We start from the raw sequence: 25,673 nt of genomic DNA, 5'->3' as shown, positions 1-25,673 counted from the left end.
GCCCCCTTGAACTCTTCTTAATTGTAGTATTTTGTCTACAAATTGTATTTGCAGTGTGCATACATAATTATACCATATGTGAAAAGAATATCTTAAAAATACTTTATTTGTATTTATGAAATTGTGTGTGAGTGTGCTGGTCTGCAGAGGCCAGAACAGGGTGGGATCCCCTGGAACTGGAGTTCCAGGAGGTTAGAAACCTCTTGATGTGGGAGCTGGGAATCAAACTCTGGCATTCTGGTTCTTAGCGAACTGAACTGCTGAGCCAGGTCTTAAGTAACCTTCAGAAAAGGATACTTTGTTTCTACTAATCTTTAGTCCTTTCTTTTTTCTTACCCTTCTGCAACAACAATGGGCACACTTGCACTCTGTACCAGTAGGATGTCCAGTGTCAGCCAACAGCATCTAGAGGGTTGGTTTTCTGGTGGAAGGTCGGTAGTAGGACGCGGAGACTCCAGTTCCAGATCAGGACGCTGCGTCTTTTCTAGTCTGCGGCGCCTCTTGGTTGCCAAGCAACGGCGTCACCCGCAGCCCCTGGGCTAAGAGCACGTGCCGCCTCTCCGCAAGCCCCGACTACATCTCCCACAATGCCGTGCGTAGCGGGCCCTGCCCGCGAAGTTGGGGGGGGGGAAGGGCGGCCGGGAGGCGGAGCGGAAACGGAGAGCAGAGTCTCCGGGCGCCGAGCGCGCTCCGTCCTACCTTCGTCCCGGCCCGGAGGTTCTTGTGGCGCCGCTAACACCCGCGGCGGGCTGTGACTGCTGCTCCAGCTCGCGAGCCCCGCGGAGGGCGGCCCGCGTGATTGACAGGAAGCCCGCGGGTCAGGTAACGCGGAGGGGAGGCGGGAGGCGGTGTCCTCGCGGCCCGGGCATTGCCGCCGTGACAGCCGAGACTCCCGGCCGGGCTCGGCGGCTCTCCGCGGGGATGTGCAGCAACCGCGGCCGCGCTCACTTCTGCTTCGTTCTTGACAGCTCATCATGAAATGCCCTTTAAATCTGCCAAACTCTTCTCCTGGAGGCTGGTGGGGGCGAACTTCATTTGCTGTCTGGTGCGGGCGGTGGTGGTTGAGTGGTCAGGCTACCGGGATTCGAACCCTTGGTACTGCTCTCATCGGGCTAATCAAAGGCTCTAAGCCCGATTTGTTTCATCCAGCAGATGGAGATAACACATAGCTTTAAGTGTTAGATTTATGAATAATAAACTATAACACCATGAGCTCTTCATTTAATGAAAAGATGTTTTGAATGCGATACAAAGTAGTGTGCACTCGTGTATGTGTTCTTTTGTTCAGTCATTATTACTCTAAGTTGTGTGTTGACTTTGTTTTACTCACCTTACATGCAAACCATTCCTTAAGACAGCGGTTCTCAATCACGGGGTCGAAGGACCCGTCACGGCGGTGGTCCAGGATCATCTTCATATCCATTATGATTCATATCAGTAGTAAAATTACAGTTATGAAGTAGCAACGAAAATAATTGTATGGTTGAGGGTCGCCACAATATGAGGGACTGTATTAAAGGGTCAGGGTCACATCATTGGGAAGGTTGAGAACCACTGTATTAAGAAATGTTGGCTTCTTAATTTCCGCCCTTTTAAGATGGCAGAGAATGATCTAAGGAAATTGATGACTCTGCTTTCCTCGGGATCAGCTCTGGAGATACAGTACAAGGACTCACTCACCTTCCCCCACTGCCCCAGCCTTGTCCTGTGGGAAACCCTAAAGAGGGGATTAAAGGCTTTTGTCAGTCAGCACCCAAGCCCTTTGCAGCCTTCCCCTGTGGCAACTTTCTGTACTGTTTCTCACTGGTCCACAGTCTTTACCCCACTTAGGATTTCTGCTTCCAAGTTTTTGTCCTCGAGAATGTCCATATTGAATGACTGCAGTAAACCTCATGGGGAAGCACTTCAGTGTGCTCGCGTTAGTCCCCGTGATGTCAGCTGTTTTTGCGCTGCTTTCTCAATCTTACTGACATTGGCGATGGCTTTTCAAGGAAATCTTTATAGATCTTTAACTGGATTTCCTTTTCATTTAAGATGTTTGCTCTGTGTGGACTGTTTTGCGTGGAGACACGCGTGTGCAGTATGTGAAATAACTGAGTATTGTTTTGGATGGGCAGTTGTAGTGGGGCAGTGGAGTTGATGGGCCAGCTGGGTTGACTGCTAAGTAAGGTCTTTAGGTAAAAGGAAGACTTCTAATGGCTATTTGAAGAGTGGCACAGTTAATGATGGGGACTTGTAGAAGAAGGCTTAGGCACGTAAACATTCCCAATAGCCTTAACGTGTGTGGCAGAAACGCTGATTTTGAAGAAAACGTTTCTGTGTGTTGCTGAGTGTAGCAGAGGAGACAGGAATGACTACAGAAAAAGGAGCCCTTGGTTCCTGGCCTGCGCTGCCACCTCTCTGTGACCGTAGTTCTGCCCTCACTGCAGGTCCCTTTGCCTATCTAAAGCAGGACTTGTTCGATCCGGCGACTCTTCTGTCTTAGACATCCAATGCTAAGGATTTTGAGACATCGTTTTAACGTGGGGGAAGAAGATAGAAACACCTTTACTCATTTATTTGCGTCCTCGTTCCCGGCCCTCCAGGTTATATGGTTCTCTCTGTCCATCATGATAGAAAGGGACTTGGGAAGAGCTGTACAGCTGCAGGAACCACGATCCCTGCCGACCAGTGCCCCAAGCTCTTTCTGTGCTGACGTCCTACCGTCCCCCTGCTGCTGGTGGCCCTGGGTACCTGCTCTTGTGCCTAACTTTAAGCCTCACTTTTCTAACCCATTTTCAGTTTTACTCTTCGTGAATTCGTCGACTTCAGCTGTTCTTTTCTCTCTGGCCTCTTATTGTAGAAGGCCTCTGGCAAGGGTGCCCTTTGCTAGTCTAGTTAGCTGTGGAAAGGGGTGTAGGGCCGCCATGTAGTACAGGTTATGACTGGCTCAGGCTGTGAGTGAAGTTTCTGATGCTGCGTGATGTATTTTAGATTAAGCACTCACTGCAGGACAGTCCTGAAGTGCTGTCTTTCTGCTATAGTGCTGCTGGTTTTTATCTCTGCCTCATTTTACCCCCACCCCTTTTTGAGTTGTTTTTTTTGTTTTGTTTTGTTTTTTGTTTTTCGAGACAGGGTTTCTCTGTGGCTTTGGAGCCTATCCTGGAACTAGCTCTTGTAGACCAGGCTGGTCTCGAACTCACAGAGATCTGCCTGCCTCTGCCTCCCAAGTGCTGGGATTAAAGGCGTGCGCCACCATCGCCCGGCTTGAGTTTCTATCTATCTATCTATCTATCTATCTATCTATCTATCTATCTATCTATCTATCTATCTAACCGTGTAGCTTTGGCTGACTGGAACTCACCGTGTAGACCGAACTGGTCTCCAATGTACAGAGATCCACCTGCCTCAGCCTCCCTAGTGCTGCGATTAAAGGCGCGAGCAATCATGCGGAATACTTTAAGGTACTTTATTCCTTTTTTAAAAATTCCATTTGTTTTTCTTGTGAGGAAGGGTTTCTCTGTGTAGCCCTGGCTGTATTAGAATTCACTCTGTAGACCAGGCTGGCCTCGAACTCACAGAGATCCGCCTGCCTCTGTCTCCCAAGTGCTGGGATTAAAGCCACCGCTGGCTGGCCTATTTTGTAACTTTTACTGTTTCTGTTTTTCCTCCCTTTCCAAAAATGCCATCCAAAAATGGTATCTGTGTGTTACCTCAGCAGGAACGCTGTGTAGCTTTCTTCAAGGCGGTACATTTTGGTTTTTTAATCTTTATTTCTTGGTAGTGTGGACAGAACCCAGGAGCTACATACCCCGGCCTAAGACGTCTTCACGTTTAGACCGAATTACAGAGTGGGTAGCTGTCGCCTATGTTAATCTTTCCCAGCAAATATTTGCTTCAGGCAGTGTTGTGTCCAGGAAATATTTTAGGACCCTGTCCCCAGAAACTCCCTTCCAGGGCCAAGTCCAGTGTGTATGTCTATCTATGTGTGGTTTAGTTCTGTATGCTGTCTCGGAGAGTGCTGTGTGCACCTCTGAGCGCTGGTGAGCACACCATGTCCTTTTATAACACACGTGTGCCTCTGTGGCTGTGGAGTCCTTTGGAGACTAATGGACAGGAGCGGTTCTTAGAGCACCTGAGGCTGAGTGGGGCTGCCTCTGGGTAATATTCATAACAGCACAAAACAAAGCACTGGAGCGAGGCAAGATGAGATGCGAATGGGAGATTTAAGGTAGGATTAGCCATCTGTTAGTGTTTTTAGTGTTGCTATTACTGTGTTTGCATAAAAATACATGGAACTACTTCATGGAAGGCAGTTTGAAATGTGCTGGTTTTTTTAAGTAGCTTTTAAGACTACAACTCAGCAAGAAATCTTTAGATTTCATAGATTTATAGCTGCGTGCATGTCTGTATGTAAAAACAAATATCCTGAGAAAGTCTGTAGTGTATATAGTTTGCTCTGATGATTTCTGTTTTGTTTTCTGAAGCATTGCTCATTGCAAATAATCTGTTATGTTCCCTGCTTTTGAAAAGCAGTGGGGCCCTGAATCGAGAGTTTGGCTGTCTGGGTTTTCACTGTTCCTTTGATGTCATTGGATGGTTCTTGTTCCCTTGCTGCTCTCCTTCCTTCCTTCCTTTTTATAATTCTAGTTTAAATATTTCATGATTCATTTTCTTTCTTTTTTTTTCTAATAATAATGCTGGCCTAACGTGTTTATCTTTTGATTTTGGACTGTGTAGAAACCACTGAAATGTTGCTTAACTCCTTGGCTTTTTGCATGGTGTGTACTGTTTGGTAAGATGGTAAGAAGTGTAGGAGAGCTCTGAACAGCACTCCCCCCCTTTTTCCCCCTTGAGACAGGGTTTCTCTGTTTAACAGTTCTAGCTGTCCTGGAACTAGCTCTTGTAGATCAGGCTAGCCTCAAACTCACAGAGATCCACCTGCCTCTGCCTCCCAAGTGCTGGGATTAAAGGATTAAAGGTGATCAGTAGTTTCATTTAAAACTGGTTCTCAACCTGTGGGTTGTGACCCCAAGAAGGGTCAAATATCAGATATTTACATTACAATTCATAACAGCAGCAAGATTGTACTTCTGAAGTAGCAATGAAATACTTCCTCAACATGGGGAAGAGTCCCAACATTGGGAAAGTTGAAAACTACTGCCATTTTTTTCTTTTTCTTTTTCTTTTTTAAAGATAGCCTCCTACTGTGTAGCCCTGGGCCTCGAACTCAGATCTTTTTGTTTCTGTGTCCTGTACACTGAACTATATATAAACACTACACCCTGTTTCCTGTAAAGATTTTATAAGTTGTTGTGGGGATATTAAAACCTGTAGCAAATACAGAAATTTAGAAAACACTTCTGCCAGTATTTGCTGTTTGACACATTGTGCTTAAAATATTTAGTAACAGTTTTCCATTAACTTTCTGGGAATTGCTATAGACTTAGTCTGCATCTGGCTGTTCTGTTACCCTCTTCTATTAGAAGACACAAAGTAGAGCATTTTTTTGTGTTTGTAAAGACCTTCATGTCAGACCATTGCTGAAGGGACACTGGCTCACTGGAGCAGGTGGCTCTAGCAGGCCTTGCCCATCTCCCCCAGTCCCTTAGATTACATTCCTTCAGCTAGCCACCAAGGTCTAGTCCTTATTTGGCCACTTCCTCCTGAGGCTGACTACCACGGCCCACCTGTCAAAGTATTGAAGTCCAGTAATCAAAAGCCCCCTTTGGGTAACTAACATGTCCAATTAAAATTAAACTCCTCATCCTAACATGGTGTTTCCATTTTACCTTTATAAATGACCATTTTTCTATGGGCCACATCTGTCTCCTTCTTATCCTCTGTCCTGTGTTCCCTCCCCTTCTCCCTCTTCCTTATCTCCTGTCTTTGTCCCTTATCCCTGTCCTCTGGGGTAAATAAATCTCCTTTGTGCTGAGGACTTGGTTTGGGGTGTCCTGAGCCGACTCTGAGGCTCCTTACAGTGACTGACCCTATATGTCTTAAGAAAGGGTCATCAGGGAACTTTGGGGTTTCCTGCTGTCTGTGAGGGGAAAATGTCATTTTTCTATCAAAGGTAGACAGCCAACCGCAGCCTGAATTCCGCACATCTCCCACGCTTCTCATCACTCTTCCACCTTGTAAAACTTCTATGCAAATCTTTTCCTTTCCCCACATTTGTTTATACAAGGCCAGCTCGCCTTCCCTCCCCAAAACGGAGTAGCACACCCCTCCTTTCTCTCATTTTCTTTGCATGGTTCTTTTAAAACTCTTCAATTGGGAATGACTGTGAGATCAGACCCTAGCCAATCTGGAAGAGAAGCAGTCACCCCAGTGTTAGAATAAAAACATGTTTGTTGGCCTGGCTTGGGGGTCTTAGTATTTATTTATTTCAAGTGTAAGATTGTGTGTGTGAAAGTGTGGTATGTGTGAGAGTGTAGTGTGTGTGAGTATTGTGTGTGTGTGTGTGTGTGTGTGTATGTGTGTGGTTTGTGTGTGTGTGTGGTGTGTGTGTGGTCAGCCTTTTCAGGCAATTTCTGGGGATCAAACCCAGGATTTGATGCTTATAAGACAAGTCCTTTACCAGCCTTGATCTTTTTTCAAAAAAAATTTATTTATTTATTTATTTATTTATTTATTTATTATGTATACAATATTATGCCTGTGTGTATGCCTGCATGCCAGAAGAGGGCACCAGACCCCATTACAGATGGTTGTAAGCCACCATGTGGTTGCTGGGAATTGAACTCAGGACCTTTGGAAAAGCAGGCAATGCTCTTAACCTCTGAGCCATCTCTCCAGCCCCCAGCCTTGATCTTTATAGATTCTTTTTATAGCAACTTTGTAATGTTTTGATTTATGTAAGTAAAATGTATTTGGAACATAATGGATCAATAATAAATTAATGAATAGTCCAATAAGAAATTTGTCAACCTCTGGGTCATTGCCCTAATGCTCTTATAATATTTTTTTTTTAGTTTTTATTTTTTGTTTTTTCGAGACAGGGTTTCTCTGTAGCTTTGGAGCCTGTCCTGGAACTAGCTCTTGTAGATCTCTTGAACTCAGAGATCTGCCTGCCTCTGCTTCCCGAATGCTGGGATTAAAGGTGTGCACCACCACTGCCCGGCTTAGTATTTTTTAAAAAGAAAAAGACAAAAACTATGATGGTAGCTCAGAACCCCTTAGTGACGTGTTGGCCTGCCAGATTTCTAGGTAGTGACTCTTCTCTCATCTACATGGCTTCCCAAGTGCTGGGCCAGTATTTGAAACATAAAGAAAGATGGGGTGTTTAAAGTACAGGTTCTGCTGTCATTTTAAGCTTTGTACTTTATATAGAAACACACATTGAATCCTAGTTGAGGCTGGTAATTATTTCTTCTCTAACCCCTGAAAGTATATAAGTCAATTACCTTTAGTTGCTGAAAGTTCTAGCTCTTTGTCTGTCCGGCTTAAGTTCCAGCAAACTGGGACATGTATTTATCCAGACACTGGATGGGGTTCAGCGGAGTTGGCTTTTCCCCTTTATGCTTGCCCAGTCAAAAAGTGGGGCTTGGTCATCCTGGTAGTAACAACTTGTGTTGTTTACTGGGGTAAAGGTCACTGGTTTTCTACCACCCATGCCCAGGTCCAAGCAGAGGGTTCCGATGTCACACCGAATGAAGTGATTTATAAGTTGTAATTGATGCAGTCTCCTGTGGCTCTCACTGCTGCCTCGCTTTATGAAGGGTCTGGCATTTTGAGCAGTGTTCTTCTCTGTCTTTGCTGTACACTGAGCACCAACCCCAGTGTTCTTTAAAAGATATTGCTAGCAGCAGGCTTGGTAGCATGCATCTGTAATCCCAACACTTGTGAAGGCTTGGTTTCCATCTGCATTCTCATTTATTTGGTATGGGGTGTGATTTGATACTGGGATTATAAAAAATCTGGCCAGGTAATTTTATGTAAAACATTACCTGAGAAAGACCTAAGGCAGATGCGTACCTTTAAAGACCTGAGCTCCTTCTGCCTGTGTTGCTTGGACTTGCTCGTGGGATTCCCACAGCAGCTCTCCGGATCGGGGAGCTTCAGGGAATCCTCTTGGATTTAGGAACTTTTGAGCTCTTTGTCAGGCACAAGCTGGCTCCTGGACATCTTTTTAACTTGGGAAAGTTCTAGAGTTCTTTCTTCCGTCTATCGTCCATTTGATGTCCTTTCAGAATCCTCTGGTGTAGAGTGGGATCAGGGCTCCCAGCCCCTCAGACCTTTGTGATTCTCAAGACAACCATTTTCTTTTGACAGTTCTCCCAGTGTGTATTAGTTGTACGAAGCAGTGGGTTTCTCTGACATGTTCGTACACAAATAGGATGCCCTTTCATAGTGTTCGCTCCATCCCTTACACTCTCTTTGCCTCCTTCTTTTTTCTTTATACTCCAAATTGCTCCCCCTTCCATTCCTTTCTTTTAAAGTTAGCCGAGACCTGTAAGAGAGAACATGACACTTGGTGAGACTAGCCTGCTCCACTTATTGGTGATTTCCAGTTCCGTTCATCTTCCTGTAAGTTTGTTTTTCATTATGGCTGAGTAAAACCTACTGTGTGTATATATACCACATTGACCAAAACCTTTTCATAATAAATGTCTTATTACCGTGAGCAGTCGTGAAGCAGACACTCCCAAATTGCAGATCATAGATTCCTTATTTATGTTTGTCCAAGACCCCGACATACTCCAGAGGTGGACATTTTATTCTGTGGAAGACTGAGTATTGTTAACAGTAGAAAAATCCTAGTCAAGAAAAGGGGATCTGGCCCAGGTGGAGACCTAGCTTTCCAGCTGGGCATGGGCAAGACTTGACCTAAGAACTACCCCAGAAGGCACACTAATGAGGTCAGGGTAATAATTGGTCCTCCAGTGTGCTGCCGCCCTGTCCTGGAGCAGTAGCTTACCCGGCCCTGTGCTGCGCAGTCAGGAGCCTGCTGGCTCGGAGTTAGTCAGGAAAATGTCACTTCTCTTTTTAGTTTCCTTTTTCTAAACATGCTTTCCGTAATACCTTGAATTCCCCTGATAGTCTGTACTTCTGCTCTCTCTAAAGCTCCCGTTTCACTTCCGTGCTTGCTTCAACTAAATCTGTGGAGCCCTGGGGCTTTTCCGGCTTTCCTTTGGGCCTGTTTTTTAGTTTTTAGTTTTTCGAGACAGGGTTTCTCTGTAGCTTTAGAGCCTGTCCTGGAACTAGCTCTTGTAGACCAGGCTGGCCTCGACCTCACAGAGGTCTGCCTGCCTCTGCCTCCTCCAGAGTGCTGGGATTAAAGGTGTGCGCCATCACTGCCCGGCTCTGGGCCTGTTCTTAAAATCTTTTTATTAATAAGATTAAGAACCCCGCCACGCAGTGGCGATACACACCTTTAATCCCAGCACTTGGGAGGCAGAGGCAGGTGGATCTCTGAGTTCAAGACCAACCTGGTTTACAGAGTGAGTTCTAGGACAGCCAGGGGTACACAGAGAAACCCTGTCTTGAAAAACAAACAAACCAAAAATCAAACCAAAAGGACCCCAAGAGGAGACCCGGATTCCCCCCATATCAGTATCAGAGACGCACTCCGTAGAATCCATATTGGGAAGTTCTTGACTTTATGAAGGTCTCTTTTCTGACTGGTGGTGTAATCAGATCTTATGTTGGTCAGAGTCCAGTGTCTTACACTGCGTGATTATCTTATCTGGGATTGAGTAATTCATTGAGATTTGTTTTTTTAATTGGGCAACAGTAAAAGATTCTCAAATGTGCAGCAGTCAGAAGTGAATTCAAAACCCAATGTGCAGTGAACCCAAGGTGTGTGTGGCAGCGCTTGCCCATGCTGCATCCTGTAGCATTGGTTCTGACCGCACAGTATGCTGCTCTGCAGTGTGCATACCCTCGTGCTGTTTTAAACACACTGCTTGTAGTCCAAGACTATTGCATGTCACAATCAATTGCAGCATTTCCACCGTGCACACAGCTTTCCTGCCTATACGGTTTACTTCGGAAAACAACGGCCTTACCACTTTCCTGTGTGTCAAGTTAGTATGCATCTGGATTGCTTTCCCCCTTCCTTCCTCTTTCTTAGCTGTCATTTAACTCTTCATCTCTTAAAAATCCCGAGCTGGCCGTGTTCTCCGCTCTCCAGTGCTGTCACTCTTCTCGCAGCCAACCTGTCCAGCTCAGGGGAGTCCAGGCGCTCTTTTCATGGTGTGAAAACACACAGTGTACTCTCAGCTTGTGTTTGAAGACACAGAAGAGCTGCTATACATCGATAGGAGTATGCGAGGCAGATGGGTCTATGGGAATTTCAGGTCAGCCTGATGTACATAATGAGTTCCAGGACATCCAGGGCTACACAATGAGAGCTTGTCTCAAGTAAAACAAAAAATTGAAAGCATATATGCTAGGAAGCAAATTATTGGGTAGAACTCTAGAGTATTCCTCGTTCCTAACTCAGTATGTGCTATTTATTGCTCCATGGGCTTGGTTTTTGTCTTTGTTTTTGTCTTTCTGTGTAGCTGAGACAGACTCGACATTGCCCTGCAGCCTAGGCTGGCCTGCAGCTTGCCGTGCTCTCTTCCTTCACGCACTGAGTTGCTGGTGTGTGCCTCTGTGGCTGGCTTGTTACCTTTACGTTATTGTACTGTGTGAACCTTTAGTCGTGGTCGCAAAATAGGTTATGTTTAGTTTGTTATTTCCTAGTAAATGGATTAAAATTGAGGTTATTTGTTCTCATTGCAGAAATGCAAACCTCAGGATCATTTTCAGTAAGCTATGAAGTAGTCATGGGGAATGAGCTATAGATTTTTACTTCGATTATTTTTTTCCCTTCTGGATACTGAGCTTTTTTCCCTGGTGTTTCAGTGGCCTATAAACATTATTTTTAAATTTTAGGTCTTTCCAAACTTCATGGTTGGCTTTACCTTTCCTTTCACTTGCTTACTTTCCATGTTCTGTCGGATGCTCCGTAGGGTTAATGCGTTCTCATTATGGCCACCTTCTAGTGGCAGACCCAAATGTCGGCACACGCTTTATTATGGACATTCTTGTTAGAGAGGCATTTCGACTTTCTGTATTTGCTCTTCATCATTTCTAACTTTTATTTTGACATCCCTGTTTTTGTTTAGGAATACTGCTGTGGCCATGTTTGAACAGACAGACTGTGGAAACCTTGTATTGTCTGTGAACCTTATCAATGACTTTAGTAGCAGATGAGAAATTGTTCAAAGTTTAGGAGTGAGGTGGCACATTTTCAGATATTCTCAATGGATTTGTATTTATTTCTAGTTTAATTTTGAAAAATGTATGTAAATGGAATTGATAGGTGATCAGGAAGCTTGTTATGTGGCAAAGAAAATTGTCAGGGAAGATGGCTTAATAACAAATCAAAACTCTAGAACTTTCATTGTCTTCCCCATCCAGGTGACAATGGCCCCTTTGTTCTTCATTTACAGGTCTGTCAATGCGGAGGCAGCCCTGCTGAAGATGGATACACAGCACTAGGGAGCTTTTCCTTCCTGCTCAAAATTGTTTTCCAGTTACTGCTTCTCAATCAAATCTGCTTGCTTCATCAGAAATGATTTTTATAATCTCAAGGAAAAATATGTCCCAGAAGCTGAGCTTCCTGTTGCTGGTGTTTGGACTCATCTGGGGTCTGATGCTGCTTCACTATACTTTTCAACAGCCGCGACATCAGAGCAGCGTCAAGTTACGGGAGCAAATCCTAGACTTAAGCAAAAGATACGTGAAAGCCCTGGCGGAGGAGAGCGAGAGCATGGGGGATGTGAACAGTGGAGCCTCCATGGCAGGCTACGGTAAGAACCACAATGTCTTCGTCTTCTCCTTTCCAGCCCACTCCTGTGTGAGCTCAGCAGCGTGTGTGCTTTTTATAAATTGATTAAAAAAAAAAAAACTACAGGTGTATATTTTTGAATGTAAAGTAAGCATATAGTACTCATATATTCCTCACCCAGATTTGTTATTAATTTTTCACATTTATTTATATTCTAAGTAAGTTATAGAAATTGTGGCATTTCACTACTATATTCACCTCTTTAAAATATATATGTATAAAGTGTATTATGTGTATTTAAAAATGAATATGTAATACAGTGTAATTGTTTTATATATATGTACATATATATATATATATATATATATATATATATATATATATATATATATATATTCCTAATTTTTCTTTTTGATTTCTTGATATAAAACATCAAGTGGATAATATTTATTAAGTCTCAAGAAGCAAGATTTTCTATAGTTCCAGCATTGCTCATTGCAGTCTCCCTTTCAGAGCTTAGGTTCCTGTTGTTTTAAGTTTTACTTTGTTTTGTTTTTTGAGGCAGGATCTCTCTATGTGGCTGTCCTGGAACTTACTCTGTGGACCAGGCTGGCCTTGAATTCACAGAGATCCACCTGCCTCTGCCTCCCATTGTGCTGGGATTAGAGGTGTGTGCTTCCACAGCCCAGCTTGTTCTTCCTTTTAGATGAGATGGGGAGCTAGGAATTGCCAGAAGGCTGAGAGGGGGAGAGTCATGAGTCTGAATAAAGCCTGCTCAATCAGTGCTGGGACTCAAACCCAGGCCCCTCAATAATGCTAGTCAAGCACTATAAACCAAGCGATAGCCCTAGCCTGTTTTATTTAATTAATCATTTATTTTGAGGCAGGGTCTCGTGTATCCCAGGTTGGCCTTGAACTTATGATGTAGTTGAATATGGCCTTTAACTTCTGATCTTCCTTCCTCTATTCCCCTAGTACTGGACTGCAGGTCTGTGCCACAATTCTTGGTTTATGTGTTATCAGACTTAGGGTTTTGCTCACTGGGTGAGCACTTTATTCCCTGAGTTATGTGCTCAACTTTATTTTGAGATAGGTTTTTGCTTTGTACATTAGGCTGACCTTGAACCTTTTCCTGCCTCCTGTGTGCCTTGGGATTGGGTATCCATAGTAAGTTTGTTGGGTGTGTGTCGCTTTCTGTGCAAGCTGCCTGTCTTCCTTCAGCACAGGTATTTCCAATCTTGAGGAGAGGCCTTGCTCACAGCTGGGTCATAACTGCTGGGAGTCAAGAGAACAATAGCTTGTCATTCCCAGGCCACTCTCATGTTCTTTCTGCCCTTCTGTGGTATTTCCTGAGCCTTGGAGGATATGTAGATACCCTGTTTATGGTCCCCACATGAAAAAGAAAAGGCCAGCAATGGCAGAGAACACCTGTAAACCCCAGCGTTAGGAAGGTGGAATCAAGAGGATCCCTGGGGCCTGCTGGCCAGTCAGTCTAACTGGATTGGCAGATTCTAGGTACAGTGTGAGACTCTGTCTTAAAAATAAGCCAAGGTTGAGAATAAGTGGCTGTCGAATTGATCAGCTATGAATTGGGCATCTCTATCCCCCTAGCCCTTTGGTCTTTTGAGACAAGGTTTTGCTTTGTAGCTCAAGCTAGCCTTGAACTCAAGTCCTTCTGCTTCAGCTTCCCAAGTGCTGCGATTATAGGCATGTATCCCGGTGTCCAGCTTTATTTATCTCTGTACATACATACATATATATATATATGTCTGGGGAGCTAATATTGATTGCCTTTTTTGAAAATTGTCTTAGGGTTTTATTACTGCGTACACTATATAAAGGAAAAAGGAAAGCATTTAGTTGGGGCTGGCTCACTGTTTCAAAGGTTTAGTCCATTATCATTATGGCAGGAAGCATGGTGGCAGACACAGTGCTGGAGGAAGAGCTAAGAGTTCCACATCTGGCCTACAGAATGGGAAAAGATCTTCAAACCCCACACCAGACAGAGGTCTGATCTCTAAAATATACAAAGAACTCAAGAAATTGGAAACCAAAAGAACACATAATCCAATAAAAAATGGAGTACTAAACAGAGAACTCTCAACAGAGGAATCTAAAATGGCTGAAAGACACTTAAGGAAATGTTCAACATCCTTAGTCATCAGAGAAATGTGTTGCGGGAGCTCCTTCCGCTCCTTCAGCCAATAAAGCCTCTGAGATACCAGCCCATTGGGGCGTGGTCTCTCTCTTTAAAAAAACACGGCCACTTCCCTCCACTCACTCTCTGGCTTCCGGTTCCATTTCCGGCGACTAGGCTCCCTTCCTGATTGCGCAGAGGGCTGTTGTCTAGGATTGTGATCTGTAGTGAGGAGCTGCGGGCTGTGTTCCCACCGCCCTGCTCCCGGCTGCCTGGCTAGCTTATGCCCCAAAATAACAACACATAAACTATATTCATTTAAATACTGCCTGGCCCATTAGTTTCAGCCTCTTATTAGCTAATTCTCTCACATCTTGATTAACCCATAATTATTACTCTGTGTAGCACCACGAGGGGTGGCTTACCGGGAAGATTCTAGCCTGCATCCATCTCAGAGAGGAGAGTCATGGCGACTGCTTGAGGTGGTTGCCTCACTTCCCTTTTTCCCAGCATTCTGTTCTGTCTACTCTACCTATCTAAATCCTGACCTATCAAAAAGCCAAGGCAGTTTCTTTATTAACCAATGAGAGTCCTCCATCAGAAATGCAAATCAAAACAACTCTAAGATGTAAGAATGGCCAAGATCAAAAACACTGATGACAGCTTATGCTGGAGAGGTTGTGGGGAAAAGGGAATACTTCTGCATTGCTGGTGGGAATGAAAGCTGGTACAGCCCCTTTGGATGTCAGTGTGGTGATTTCTCAGAAAATTAGGAAACAACCTTCGTCAAGACCCAGTAATACCACTTTTGGGTATATATCCAAAGGATGCTCAACTGTGCCACAAGGACATGTGCTCAACTATGTTCATAACTGCTTTGTTTGTCATAGCCAGAACCTGGAAACAACCTAAATGCCCCTCAACCAAAGAATGGATAAAGAAAATGTGGTACATTTACACAATGGAGTACTACACAGCAGAAAAAAGTAACAACAGCTTGAATTTTGCAGGAAAATGGACAGAGCTAGAAAACATTATTTTGAGTGAGGTAACCCAGACCTAGAAAGACAATTATCACATGTACTCACTGATAGGTTGTTTTTAAACATAAAGCAAAGAAAGTCAGCCTACAAACCACAATCCCAGAGAACTTAGACAACAGTGAGGACACTAAGAGAGACTTACATAAATCTAATCTACATGGGAAGTAGAAAAAGACAAGATCTCCTGAGTAAATTGGGAGCATGGGGACTTTGGGGGAGGGTTGAAGGAGAGAGGGGAGAGGCAAGGAGGGGAGCAGAGAAAAATGTAGAGCTCAATAAATATCAATTAAAAAAAAAAGAGTTCCACATCTGGATCTGCAGGCAGAAGGAAGAGAGCACCACTGGTCCTGGCTTGGGTATTTGAAACCCAAAAAGCCACCCTGCAGTGACACACTCCTTCCAACAAGGCCACGCCTCCTCCATCAAGGCCACGCCCACTCCAACAAAGCCTTGTTTCCTATTACCATTTCATTTCATAAGCGTTCAAATATGAGTCTGTGGGGGCGATTCTTACTCAAACGATCCAAGAGTAGATTTTTTTTTTCAAGCAATATATTCTTATTATGGTTTTCCCTCTCCTTCCTTCTCCCAGTTCCTTCATACTCTCCTCTCAATTCAGATCCACATGCTTTCTTTCATTAGAAAACAGATAATCTAAAGACTAGTAATAAAATATGATAAATCAAGAACAAACAAAACAGAATATGACAAAACAACCAAACAAGAAGAAGAGCAAAGGAAAAAAGGCACAAGAACCATATGTAGACACATACACATTTGCACACACAGGAATCCTATAAAAACAACACCGAAGCTGAGCATAGTGGCGTATGCCTTAAACCCAGCAGCTTGGGAGGCAGAGGCAGGTGGATCTTTGTAAATTCAAAGCCGTTCCAAATTCAAAGCTGGGGAATACTACTTTTTCCTTTCCTTTTCTTTTCTTTTTTGTTTGTCTAGACAGGGTTTCTCTGTGTGAGACCCTGTCTGGAACAAAACAAAACATAGTGACCCCGATCCCCCAACAAAACCAGAAGCCATAATATATTTGCAAAGGACTCGTGAGTTAAAAAAAAAAAAACTGCCCTGATTTAACATTATGAGACTTGGAACCTCCAAAGGCTCTGTTGAGTTTGTTTTCTGTTGGCCATCCGTGCTGGACATCGGGCCTACTCTTAAGAGTAGTTTGCTTGGAAGGCAGAGACAGGTCGATCTCTGTGAGTTCAAGGCCACTCTGGTCTACAAAGTGAGTTCCAGGACAGCCAGGGCTACAGAGAGAAACACTGTCTAGACAAACAAAAAAGAAAAGGAAAGGAAAAAGTAGTATTCCCCAGTGAGGCTCCCTTGGAGAAAAATAATTTGCAAGTGGCTATCAGTTAGAGATAGCTTCTGGGTAAGGGATGGGGGTGTGTGTGCTCTAGAACCCTATCTGGTGCAGACCCATGCAGGCTCTGGGCATGCTACCTCAGTCTCTGTGAGTTCTTATGGGCATTGGTCCTGCTGTGTTTGGGTTTTGATTCCTTGATTTCATCCATCCCCTTTCGCTCTTAACTCTTTCTGCCTCCTCTTCTGCAGGGCTCCTTGCGCTGGGAGGGATTTGATGGGAGTAAACTGTTTAGGGCTGAGTGTTCCAAGGTCTCTCACTCTCTGCACAGTGTCTGGCTGTGGGTCTCTTCTGTGAGTCTGACTGTTGTTCCCACCTGCTGCAGGAGGAAGTTTCTCTGATGATGGCTGAACAAGGCACTGATCTATGAGTAGAGCAGAATGTTCTTAAGAGTAATTTTATTGGCATGTTCCTTTTGTAGAACAATTGGTATTTGGTTTTCCCCTAGGTCTCTGGCCTGTCTAGTCTCAAGTTCTTGATCACCCAAGCAGCGTCAGGGATGGGCTATATTTCATGGAGTGGGCCTTAAGTCAAATCAGATAATAGTTGATTACCCCCACAAGCTTGTGCCACCATTGCACGAGCACATCCTGCAGCCAGGTCACCATTGTAGATCAAAGGGTTTGTAGCTGGGTTCGTATTTACCCCTCCTTTGGTAGTATGCAGGCATTTTTTTTAAGTCCAGGTTCAAAAGTCCCCATAGTCGATCACAGTCTTAACAGTGTTTAAAAGTTCAAAGCCTCTTCTGAAATTCATGCAATCTCTTAATTGTAACCCCCTGTAAAATCAAAATAAAAAATAGATTATGTTCTTCCAACATACAGTGGCACAGGATGTATATTGCCATTCTAAAATGTAGGGAAGGGGGCATAGTGAGGAAATCCTGGACCAAAACAAGACCAAAACAAGCTGGGCAAACTCCAAACTCTGCATCTCCATGTCTGATGTAGAAACACTCTTCAGTTCTCCAACTGTGTTCAGTTTCGTTGACTGCAACACACTTCTTTCTCTTGGGCTGAGCTGATTCCACTTCCTGTTAGCAGCTCTCCTCAGCAGGTATCCCACAACTCTGGCCTTTCTCTCATCTTGGGTTATCATACAATCCAGGCTTCAATTTCACAGCTTCACTAATGGCCTCTCTACTAGGCCTCCATTCAGAGACACCCCTGACACTGCTCGGCCTCAGCAGCTTTCTTTAGGCACTGAGGCACATTCCATAACCCATTTCTTCTATCCTTAACTCCAAAGCCAGAACCATGTGGTTGAAGCTGCCAAGTTCTGCTTCCTGGGGCTAGAACACCCCCCCCCCCCCATATAGTTACATCTTCACCAGCTTTCTGTCCTTCACTGCCTAAGCTTGGCTGTCTTGAAACTTGCCCTGTAGACCCGGTTAGCCTCAAACTCAGAGATCTGGTAGCCTCTGCCTTTAGAACACTGAGATTCAGGGTGTGTCCCACCACACCTGACTCTAAGTTTTTCTTTGTTTCTTTCCACAAGTGGGAAACTTGGTTGGGTGGGATCTTGCCCTGAGGCTAGCACTCACTTTATCTTTTGAACACAGGACTTCTCTGTGCTCTTTTTCTCTTCAAAACTTACATTTTGTATTTTCATTATAAATCTTTATAATCAGGAACACTAGTAACCACATGAGTCTATACTCACGTTTTGAGATTTCCTCTTCACTTTAGCCTCATGCAGCTCTTCGGACAAGCCACTTTCTTCACTAATATATCACAAGAACGATCTCTAGGCAACATACTAAAATTCTTCTTCTCTGAAAGCTCTTAAGCGAGCCCCCATCACTTCAAATAACTCTTAGCACCTCTGTCTTCCATGCTCCTACTAGTATGACCCATTAAGCAGTGCTTAAACATTCCCTTGCTTTCTAATCCAAAGTACCAAAGTCCAAATTCCTCTAAACAAAAACATGGTCAGAAGTATCACAACAATTCCTCAGTCCCTGGTTCGAACTTCTGTCTTAGGGTTTCTATTGCTGTGAAGAGATACCATGGCCATGGCAACTCTTAGGAAGAAAACATTTCATTGGGGCAGCTTACAGTTCAGAGGTTCAGTCCATTATCATGGTGGGGAGCATGACGGCGTGCAGGCAGATGTGATGCTGGAGGAGTACCTGAGAGTCCTACATCTTTTTGCTATTTATTTATTTATTTATTTATTTATTTATTTATTTATTTATTTATTGAGGGGGTGGATGGTATATGCTACAGGCACATATGTGGAGGTCAGAGGATAAATCCATGGAGTCATTTTACTGTTTCTACCTTTGTGTGTGTTCCAGGGATCAAACTCAGGTTGTCAGGCTTGAATTGTTTGGTAGCAACTGACTTCACCTGCTGAACCGTCTTGCTGACCCTGCATCCTCCGGTGCTCCAAAGGCTTTAGTTTTTTGTTTGTTTGTTTGTTTGTTTGGTTTTTTGAGACAGGGTTTCTCTGCAGCTTTGGATCCTGTCCAGGAACTAGCTCTTGTAGTCCAGGCTGGCCTCGAACTCATGGAAATCCGCCTGCCTCCGCCTCCTGAGTGCTGGGATTAAAGGTGTGCACCACCACTGCCTGGCAAGGTTTTAGTTTTATTTTTTAAATTTTTTTTTAATAGCTGTGAATCCCCATGAGATGATGTGGGTTTTTTGTTTTGTTTTGTTTTATGATTTATTTAACTTTATTTTATGTGAATCTGTATGAAGGTGTCAGATCTCCTGGAATTGGATTTTCAGACAGTTGTAAGCTGCCATGTGGTTGCTGGGAATTGAACCCGGGTCCTCTGGAAGAACAGTCAGAGTTCTTAACTGCTGAGCCATCTCTCCAGCCCCAAGATTTTAGTTTTTATGAAGTCCAGCATACACTTTTTTTTTTGTTATGTCTCATACTTTTTCTGGTAGTAGCACAGCCACCAGCAACTTTCTTAGCTGGTGTTTGATGGTTTTCCCTGTTGAGCAGAGACCAAGGGTTGAGCTGCCTTTTTGATCCAGGATCAACAATAAATAACAATATCAATTGCCACTATTGACTACCTAATATCTGGAATGCCAGTGAAAAACCTGAAGGGACAGTTTCACAAAGAACAGTTTGTTTTTTTTCCAAGCTAGGAAAAGTCCACTTAACCCCCTTAACCATCCACAGAGGTTAAGAATTATAGTAACCATCATTTTTCGAGAAGAAATCCCAGTTGGAACTAGGTGGCATGCCTGCCGCCCTGGCTAGGTCTTCTGACAGTGCAGTGTCAGCAGTGGACAGAATTCATGCAGCGACAGTAAATTCACAAGTTTTGTTGGTGTCTTTGACTGCAGTTTTCCAGATGGTTCTAGTTGTCCTTACAGTGAAGACATGAGATCTTTATTCCAATCTTAATTGCTAATAACTCTGAGATATGTGGTGTGTGTGTGTGTGTGTGTGTGTGTGTGTGTGAGTGAGTGCACAGAACAGCCGAAAAAGGTTGGCGGCACAGAGTTCAGAGAGGCCTCACTAAGGCTGAGGCAAGAGCTAGTAGAAATCAGTCCCTGAAAGTACACAGCATTCTGAGCATCTCAGTGGGAGGAGCTGCAGAGAAACTTGCCAAGGAAGAGCTGGAGACTGAGCTGAGAGCCCGAGGCTAAGCCCGTAGGACTGGACCATCCAGTCCAAGTGTGGGATGGGTCTAGATGGATCCGGACAGCAGTTTGATTGGGTCTTCTCAAGCAGTGGGGGACCTTGTGACTTAAATTGCTGGGAGCAGTTGGAGTCCTTTATCTTGTCTTGGTGCGTATGTGGGTGGTTGGAGGACAGCTTGTGGGCCCTTCATCATCTCAATGTTAGATGTCTCTTTTTTCTTTCTCTCTCTTTTTTAAAAATAATTTTTAATTTTTATTTTCTAAGCAGTGGTTGGTGTCTCACCTGCAGGTCTATCTGTATGAGGGTGTCAGATCCCCTGGAACTGGAGTTATAGACAGTTGTGAGCTGCCTTGTGGGTGCTGGGAATTGAACCCTGGTGCTGTGGAAGAGCAGCCAGTATTTTTTATTGATTTTTATTGAGCTCTACATTTTTTCTCTGTTCCATTCCCTGCCTCTCTTTCTCCTCCCCTTCAACCCTCTCTCCCAAGGTCCCCACGCTCTAAATTTACTCAGGAGATCTTGTCTTTTTCTACTTCCCATGTGGATTAGATCTATGTAAGTCTCTCTTAGTGTCCGCATTGTTGTCTGAGTTCTCTGGGATTGTGGTTTGTAGATTGGTTTTCATTGCTTTATGTTTAAAAACCACCTATGAGTGAGTACATGTGATAATTGTCTTTCTGGGTCTGGGTTACCTCACTCAATATGATGTTTTCTAGCTCCGTCCATTTGCCTGCAAATTTTAAGATGTTATTTTTTTCTGCTGTGTAGTATTCCATTGTATAAATGTACCACATTTTCTTTATCCATTCTTCGGTCAAAGGTCCAGGTTCTGACTATGACAAACAAAGCTGCTTTGAACATAGTTGAGCACATGTCCTTGTGGCACAATTGAGTATCCTTTGGATATATACCCAAAAGTGGTATTACTGGGTCTTGACGAAGGTTGTTTCCTAATTTTCTGAGAAATTGCCACACTGACATCCAAAGGGGCTGTACCAGCTTTCATTCCCACCAGCAATGTAGAAATATTCCCTTTACCCCACAACCTCTCCAGCATAAGCTGTCATCAGTGTTTTTGATCTTGGCCATTCTTATAGGTATAAGATGGAATCTTAGAGTTGTTTTGATTTGCATTTCTCTGATGACTAAGGATGTTGAACATTTCCTTAAGTGTCTTTCAACCATTTTAGATTCTTCTGTTGAGAGTTCTCTGTTTAGGTCTGTACTCCATGTTTTTATTGGATTATGTGTTCTTTTGATGATCAATTTCTTGAATTCTTTGTATATTTTAGAGATCAGACCTCTGTCTGATGTGGGGTTGGTGAAGCTCTTTTCCCATTCTGTAGGCTGTCATTTTAGCTTGTTGATCATGTCCTTTGCTTTATAGAATCTTTTCAGTTTCAGGAGATCCCATTTATTAATTGTTTCTCTCAGTGTCTGTGCTGCTGGGGTTATACTTAGGAAGTGGTTTTCTGTGCCAATGCATTCAAGTGTACTTCCCACTTTCTCTTCTATGAGGTTCAGTGTGGCTGGCTTTATGTTGAGGTCTTTGATCCATTTGGACTTGAGTTTTGTGCATGATGATAGATACGGGTCTATTTTCATTCTTCTACATGTTGATATCCAGTTTTGTCAGTACCATTTGTTAAATATGCTTTCTTTTTTCCATTTGATATTTTTTGCTTCTTTGTCAAAGATCAGATGTTTGAAAGGGTGTGGATTAATATCCAGGTCTTTGATTTGGTTCCATTGGTCCTCCTGTTTGTTTTTATGCCAATACCAGACTATTTTCAGTACTGTAGCTCTGTAGTAGAGTTTGAAGTCAGGAATTGTGATGCCTCCAGAAGTTCTTTTATTGTACAGGATTGTTTTGGCTATCCTGGGTCTTTTGCTTTTCCATATGAAGTTGAGTACTGTTTTTCACGGTCTGTAAAGTATTTTGCTGGGATTTTGCTGGTCATTGCATTGAATCTGAAGATTGCTTTTGATAAGATTGCCATTTTTACTATGTTAATTCTACCTACCAAAGAGCATGGAAGATCTTTCCACTTTCTGGTGTTTTCTTCAGTTTCTTTCTTCAAAGATTTAAAGTTCCTGTCATACAAGTCTTCCACTTGTTTGGTTAGAGTTACTCCGAGATATTTATGCTATTTGTGCAGCCAGTGTTCTTTACTGCTGAGCCATCTCTCCAGCCCCCTGATGTCTCTTTCTTTCTTTCTATGTCACCCAGGTTGAGGGTGTTGAATTCTTCTTGGGTCTGGTGTGTACCTTTTTGCTCATATGGAGTTAACGGTCAATGCCTTGTGGTTAGTGAAGTCCAGGTTGTAGTATCTACACACAAACAAGATCCTCTTGATGGAGTCAAGGACTGCTTGGTGACCTGGAGTCACCCAGGCGAACCTGGAACAGTGGTATCAAACTCTAGAGTAACTTAGTACAGTCCTTTGAGCAGGTCACCCTGTACCCTGGCTCCCCATTCTTGTTCCAGTCTGAGGGTTCGGGTGTCTTGCTTGCATTTGGTTGATTTGCTTCCATAGCTCTCTTTATCTTCCTTTACCAGTACTTTACCTGCCTGGTCCAAGCCTTCTGTATACACTGCTCAAGAAACTCAGCATAGTGTGTCAAGAGGTGGCTCAGCCAATGAGAACACTAGCTTTTCTTTCAGAGGTCCTGGAAGCACCCACATGGGGGTTCACAACAATCTTTAACTCCAGTCCATGGATTCCAGCACCCTCTCCTGGCCTCTGGGCACCAGGCATACACATGGTGCATAGACATACATTCAAATAAAGCATGCATACACATAGAAAAAAAATGCCTTTTTTAAAAGTGAGAGACAGTCTAAATGTTCCTGATGTCTTGAGCCTGACTTTCAATCTGCTCTCAGAGGGGTGAGTTCTGGTGTGTTTTAGCTCTCTTGCTGGCTTTCCCTGTTTGGGGTCTGCATGTGTTCTCTGGAACACATTTTATTTCAGATGTCCTGATAATTGTTTACCTCTTTCCCTTAAACTGTGAAGACACAAATATCAAGTGTTCTGTTGCTATTTAATAAGATTTATTCCCATTTTTCCCCTTAGCGGATCTGAAGAGAACGATTGCGGTCCTCTTAGATGACATTTTGCAGCGCTTGGTGAAGCTGGAGAACAAGGTTGACTATATCGTTGTGAATGGCTCAGCAGCCAATACTACCAATGGCACCAGTGGGAACTTGGTGCCGGTAACCACCAACAAAAGGACGAGTGCATCCGGCAGTGTCAGATAGCAGTGAAGCCACCTTGCAGGGCTGATACCACTGTGGGATACATCCATCGCAGGACACCTCTTACACTGCTGCCTAGGACAGAGTAATATACTGGACAATAAAAGCTCCACACATTTCCAAGGAGCTCGCTGGGCTCGTAGGACGCTAATTCTGTATATAGATGCACAGGCGTTATTAGTTGGCTTTCTCGCAGAGCTCTTCGATGCTGTTATGTATATTTAACGGGACTTTGGTAACACAGTTGATGTGGTAAGCAAGGAGGCCATCCTTGTATACATCTTGGGTATTTGAGATCAGGAAGTAACAAAAACACTAGAAAAAAACTAGAAAGACATGGAATCCTTTCTATAAAATATTTATTTAAGTATATAACATGTTTTTCAGATAAGCGGATGATAAAGTTACTGAATCATTCTGTCATCTGCCCTCATGATGTCCCTGTGAGTAGAAACATGCTTAGTTCCAATACTGTATTTTGTTACTCAGATTATGAGCAGGAAAAGGAAGTGTCATGTTGAAAATAATGTTTTAAAATAGACCCAAAGAATGTTTTCATTTGCACTATCCTTCAAAATAACTGAAGGTTAATTGTATATTTTTAAAAATAGCATTTGTAAGAGTATAATTTTGAAATGGGTAGCAGCCACTGTCCATAGCCTAACCATTGGGGACTATTTAATAGAGATGAGAGTAATCTCTAATCTCATACTTAAAAATTTCATACTATATTCTGCATAATAATACATATTTTTATGATGGAAAGTAAAATATGCATGATTTTTCACAATCATGATTGTTGATTTGAAAGTAAATTCCAATGTCATATGCTGTAGTCATGGATACTCAGAAGGCTGAGGCAGGGGACTGGCAAGCTCACTGCCATCCTGGACAAGAGCTGACCCAGTCTAAAATAAAGGAAAATATTTAGTCCATTGACTGTTTCTGCTGTTAGGAAAGTACATTGTTTCCATATGGTGGTAAATGCTGCTTTGGTTATGTGGCAGGAGAAGGAAGAGATTGAGGACTTTAGTCAGATGTATATAATGAACATATTTGTGCTGCACAAAGCTGCTTGGAAATGTTAATGTTAATTGATGTTATGTAAGAGTATCCTGAGCTAGGAGATGCCAGATTAGCTACTCATTTTATATAAATGACCCCTTTGCAAAATTAAGAGCATTAAAGTATAAATTATGAAGATTGATTATCTTTTTAGGGAAACAGCTACTGTATACAGCACAAGAAATCTTAATTTGGTTAACTCTAGTATAGAACAAAACATGTCTTTATTTAAATATCTTTTGTAGCAAATCCAATTGCTATCTAGTATTCTATATTTTGTAGTATTTATTCTATATAATGACTGCTGAATTGCAGCTAGCCTCTAGATTTAGACTAAATTGAACTTAGTTTTCGATATTGTTCATTGTTATAATATGCTACCACAAACAGTAGCAGTGATTATTTTGTTAAAATAAGTATAAGAATATATTGTTTCTTGAAAGATAGCTTTCTGAAATGTCTTCCCTGTACCTTTATGTGAAGAAATGATTGTCCACTAGGTGAAGTCTGAAGCACTTGTTCAGTCTCGAGGAGTTGTGAACATTTCTGGTTTTGTCATTGTTTTCAGGGATGAAATAAAATATATTGTTTGTATTTACAGTTGTTCCATGTGTTTTTTTTTAAATAGTGGCCGTTTCATTCCCAGCCCTTAATGACTAAAAATTATCTATTTTTTTTTCTTTTTGTGACAGGATTTCTCTTTATAACAGCTCTGCTTGTCCTGGAACTTGCTTTGTAGACCAGGCTGGCCCTGAACTCACAGAGATCCACCTGCCTCTGCCTCCTAAGTGCTAGGATTAAAGGTATGCACCACCACCGCCCAGCTGATGAAAGATAATATAAATTTGGTCTTTATTTTAACTTCAAATAACTTTTATAAAAAATTATAAAACAACAAGAAAACCCTAGGGGCTGGAGATGTGGCTGGTGGGCAGTGTGATGATGGAGATGTGGCTGGTGGGCAGTGTGATGATGGAGATGTGGCTGGTGGGCAGTGTGATGGAGATGTGTCTGGTGGGCAGTGTGATGATGGAGATGTGGCTGGTGGGCAGTGTGATGGAGATGTGGCTGGTGGGCAGTGTGATGATGGAGATGTGTCTGGTGGGCAGTGTGATGATGGAGATGTGTCTGGTGGGCAGTGTGATGGAGATGTGGCTGGTGGGCAGTGTGATGATGGAGATGTGGCTGGTGGGCAGTGTGATGGAGATGTGTCTGGTGGGCAGTGTGATGATGGAGATGTGGCTGGTGGGCAGTGTGATGGAGATGTGGCTGGTGGGCAGTGTGATGATGGAGATGTGTCTGGTGGGCAGTGTGATGATGGAGATGTGTCTGGTGGGCAGTGTGATGATGGAGATGTGTCTGGTGGGCAGTGTGATGGAGATGTGGCTGGTGGGCAGTGTGATTACGTAGTCTGCTTG

The 25,673-nt window shown here is 43.2% G+C and overlaps 1 protein-coding gene across 1 annotated transcript; it reads left to right on the top strand.

Moving 5' to 3' along the window:
• The first annotated feature begins 653 nt into the window (after nucleotides 1-653).
• On the top strand, nucleotides 654-24,855 carry Ccdc126 (coiled-coil domain containing 126). The gene is made up of 3 exons (XM_038320305.1): nucleotides 654-822; nucleotides 11,427-11,786; nucleotides 23,009-24,855. The coding sequence occupies exons 2-3, from the start codon at nucleotides 11,549-11,551 to the stop codon at nucleotides 23,191-23,193; spliced, it is 423 nt and encodes a 140-aa protein (XP_038176233.1). The 5' UTR covers nucleotides 654-822; nucleotides 11,427-11,548; the 3' UTR covers nucleotides 23,194-24,855.
• The last annotated feature ends 818 nt before the right edge of the window (nucleotides 24,856-25,673 follow it).

Source organism: Arvicola amphibius, chromosome 2 (genome assembly GCF_903992535.2).
Source record: "Arvicola amphibius chromosome 2, mArvAmp1.2, whole genome shotgun sequence".
NCBI lineage: Eukaryota > Metazoa > Chordata > Mammalia > Rodentia > Cricetidae > Arvicola > Arvicola amphibius.
This window is presented reverse-complemented; position numbering and strand designations above follow the sequence as displayed.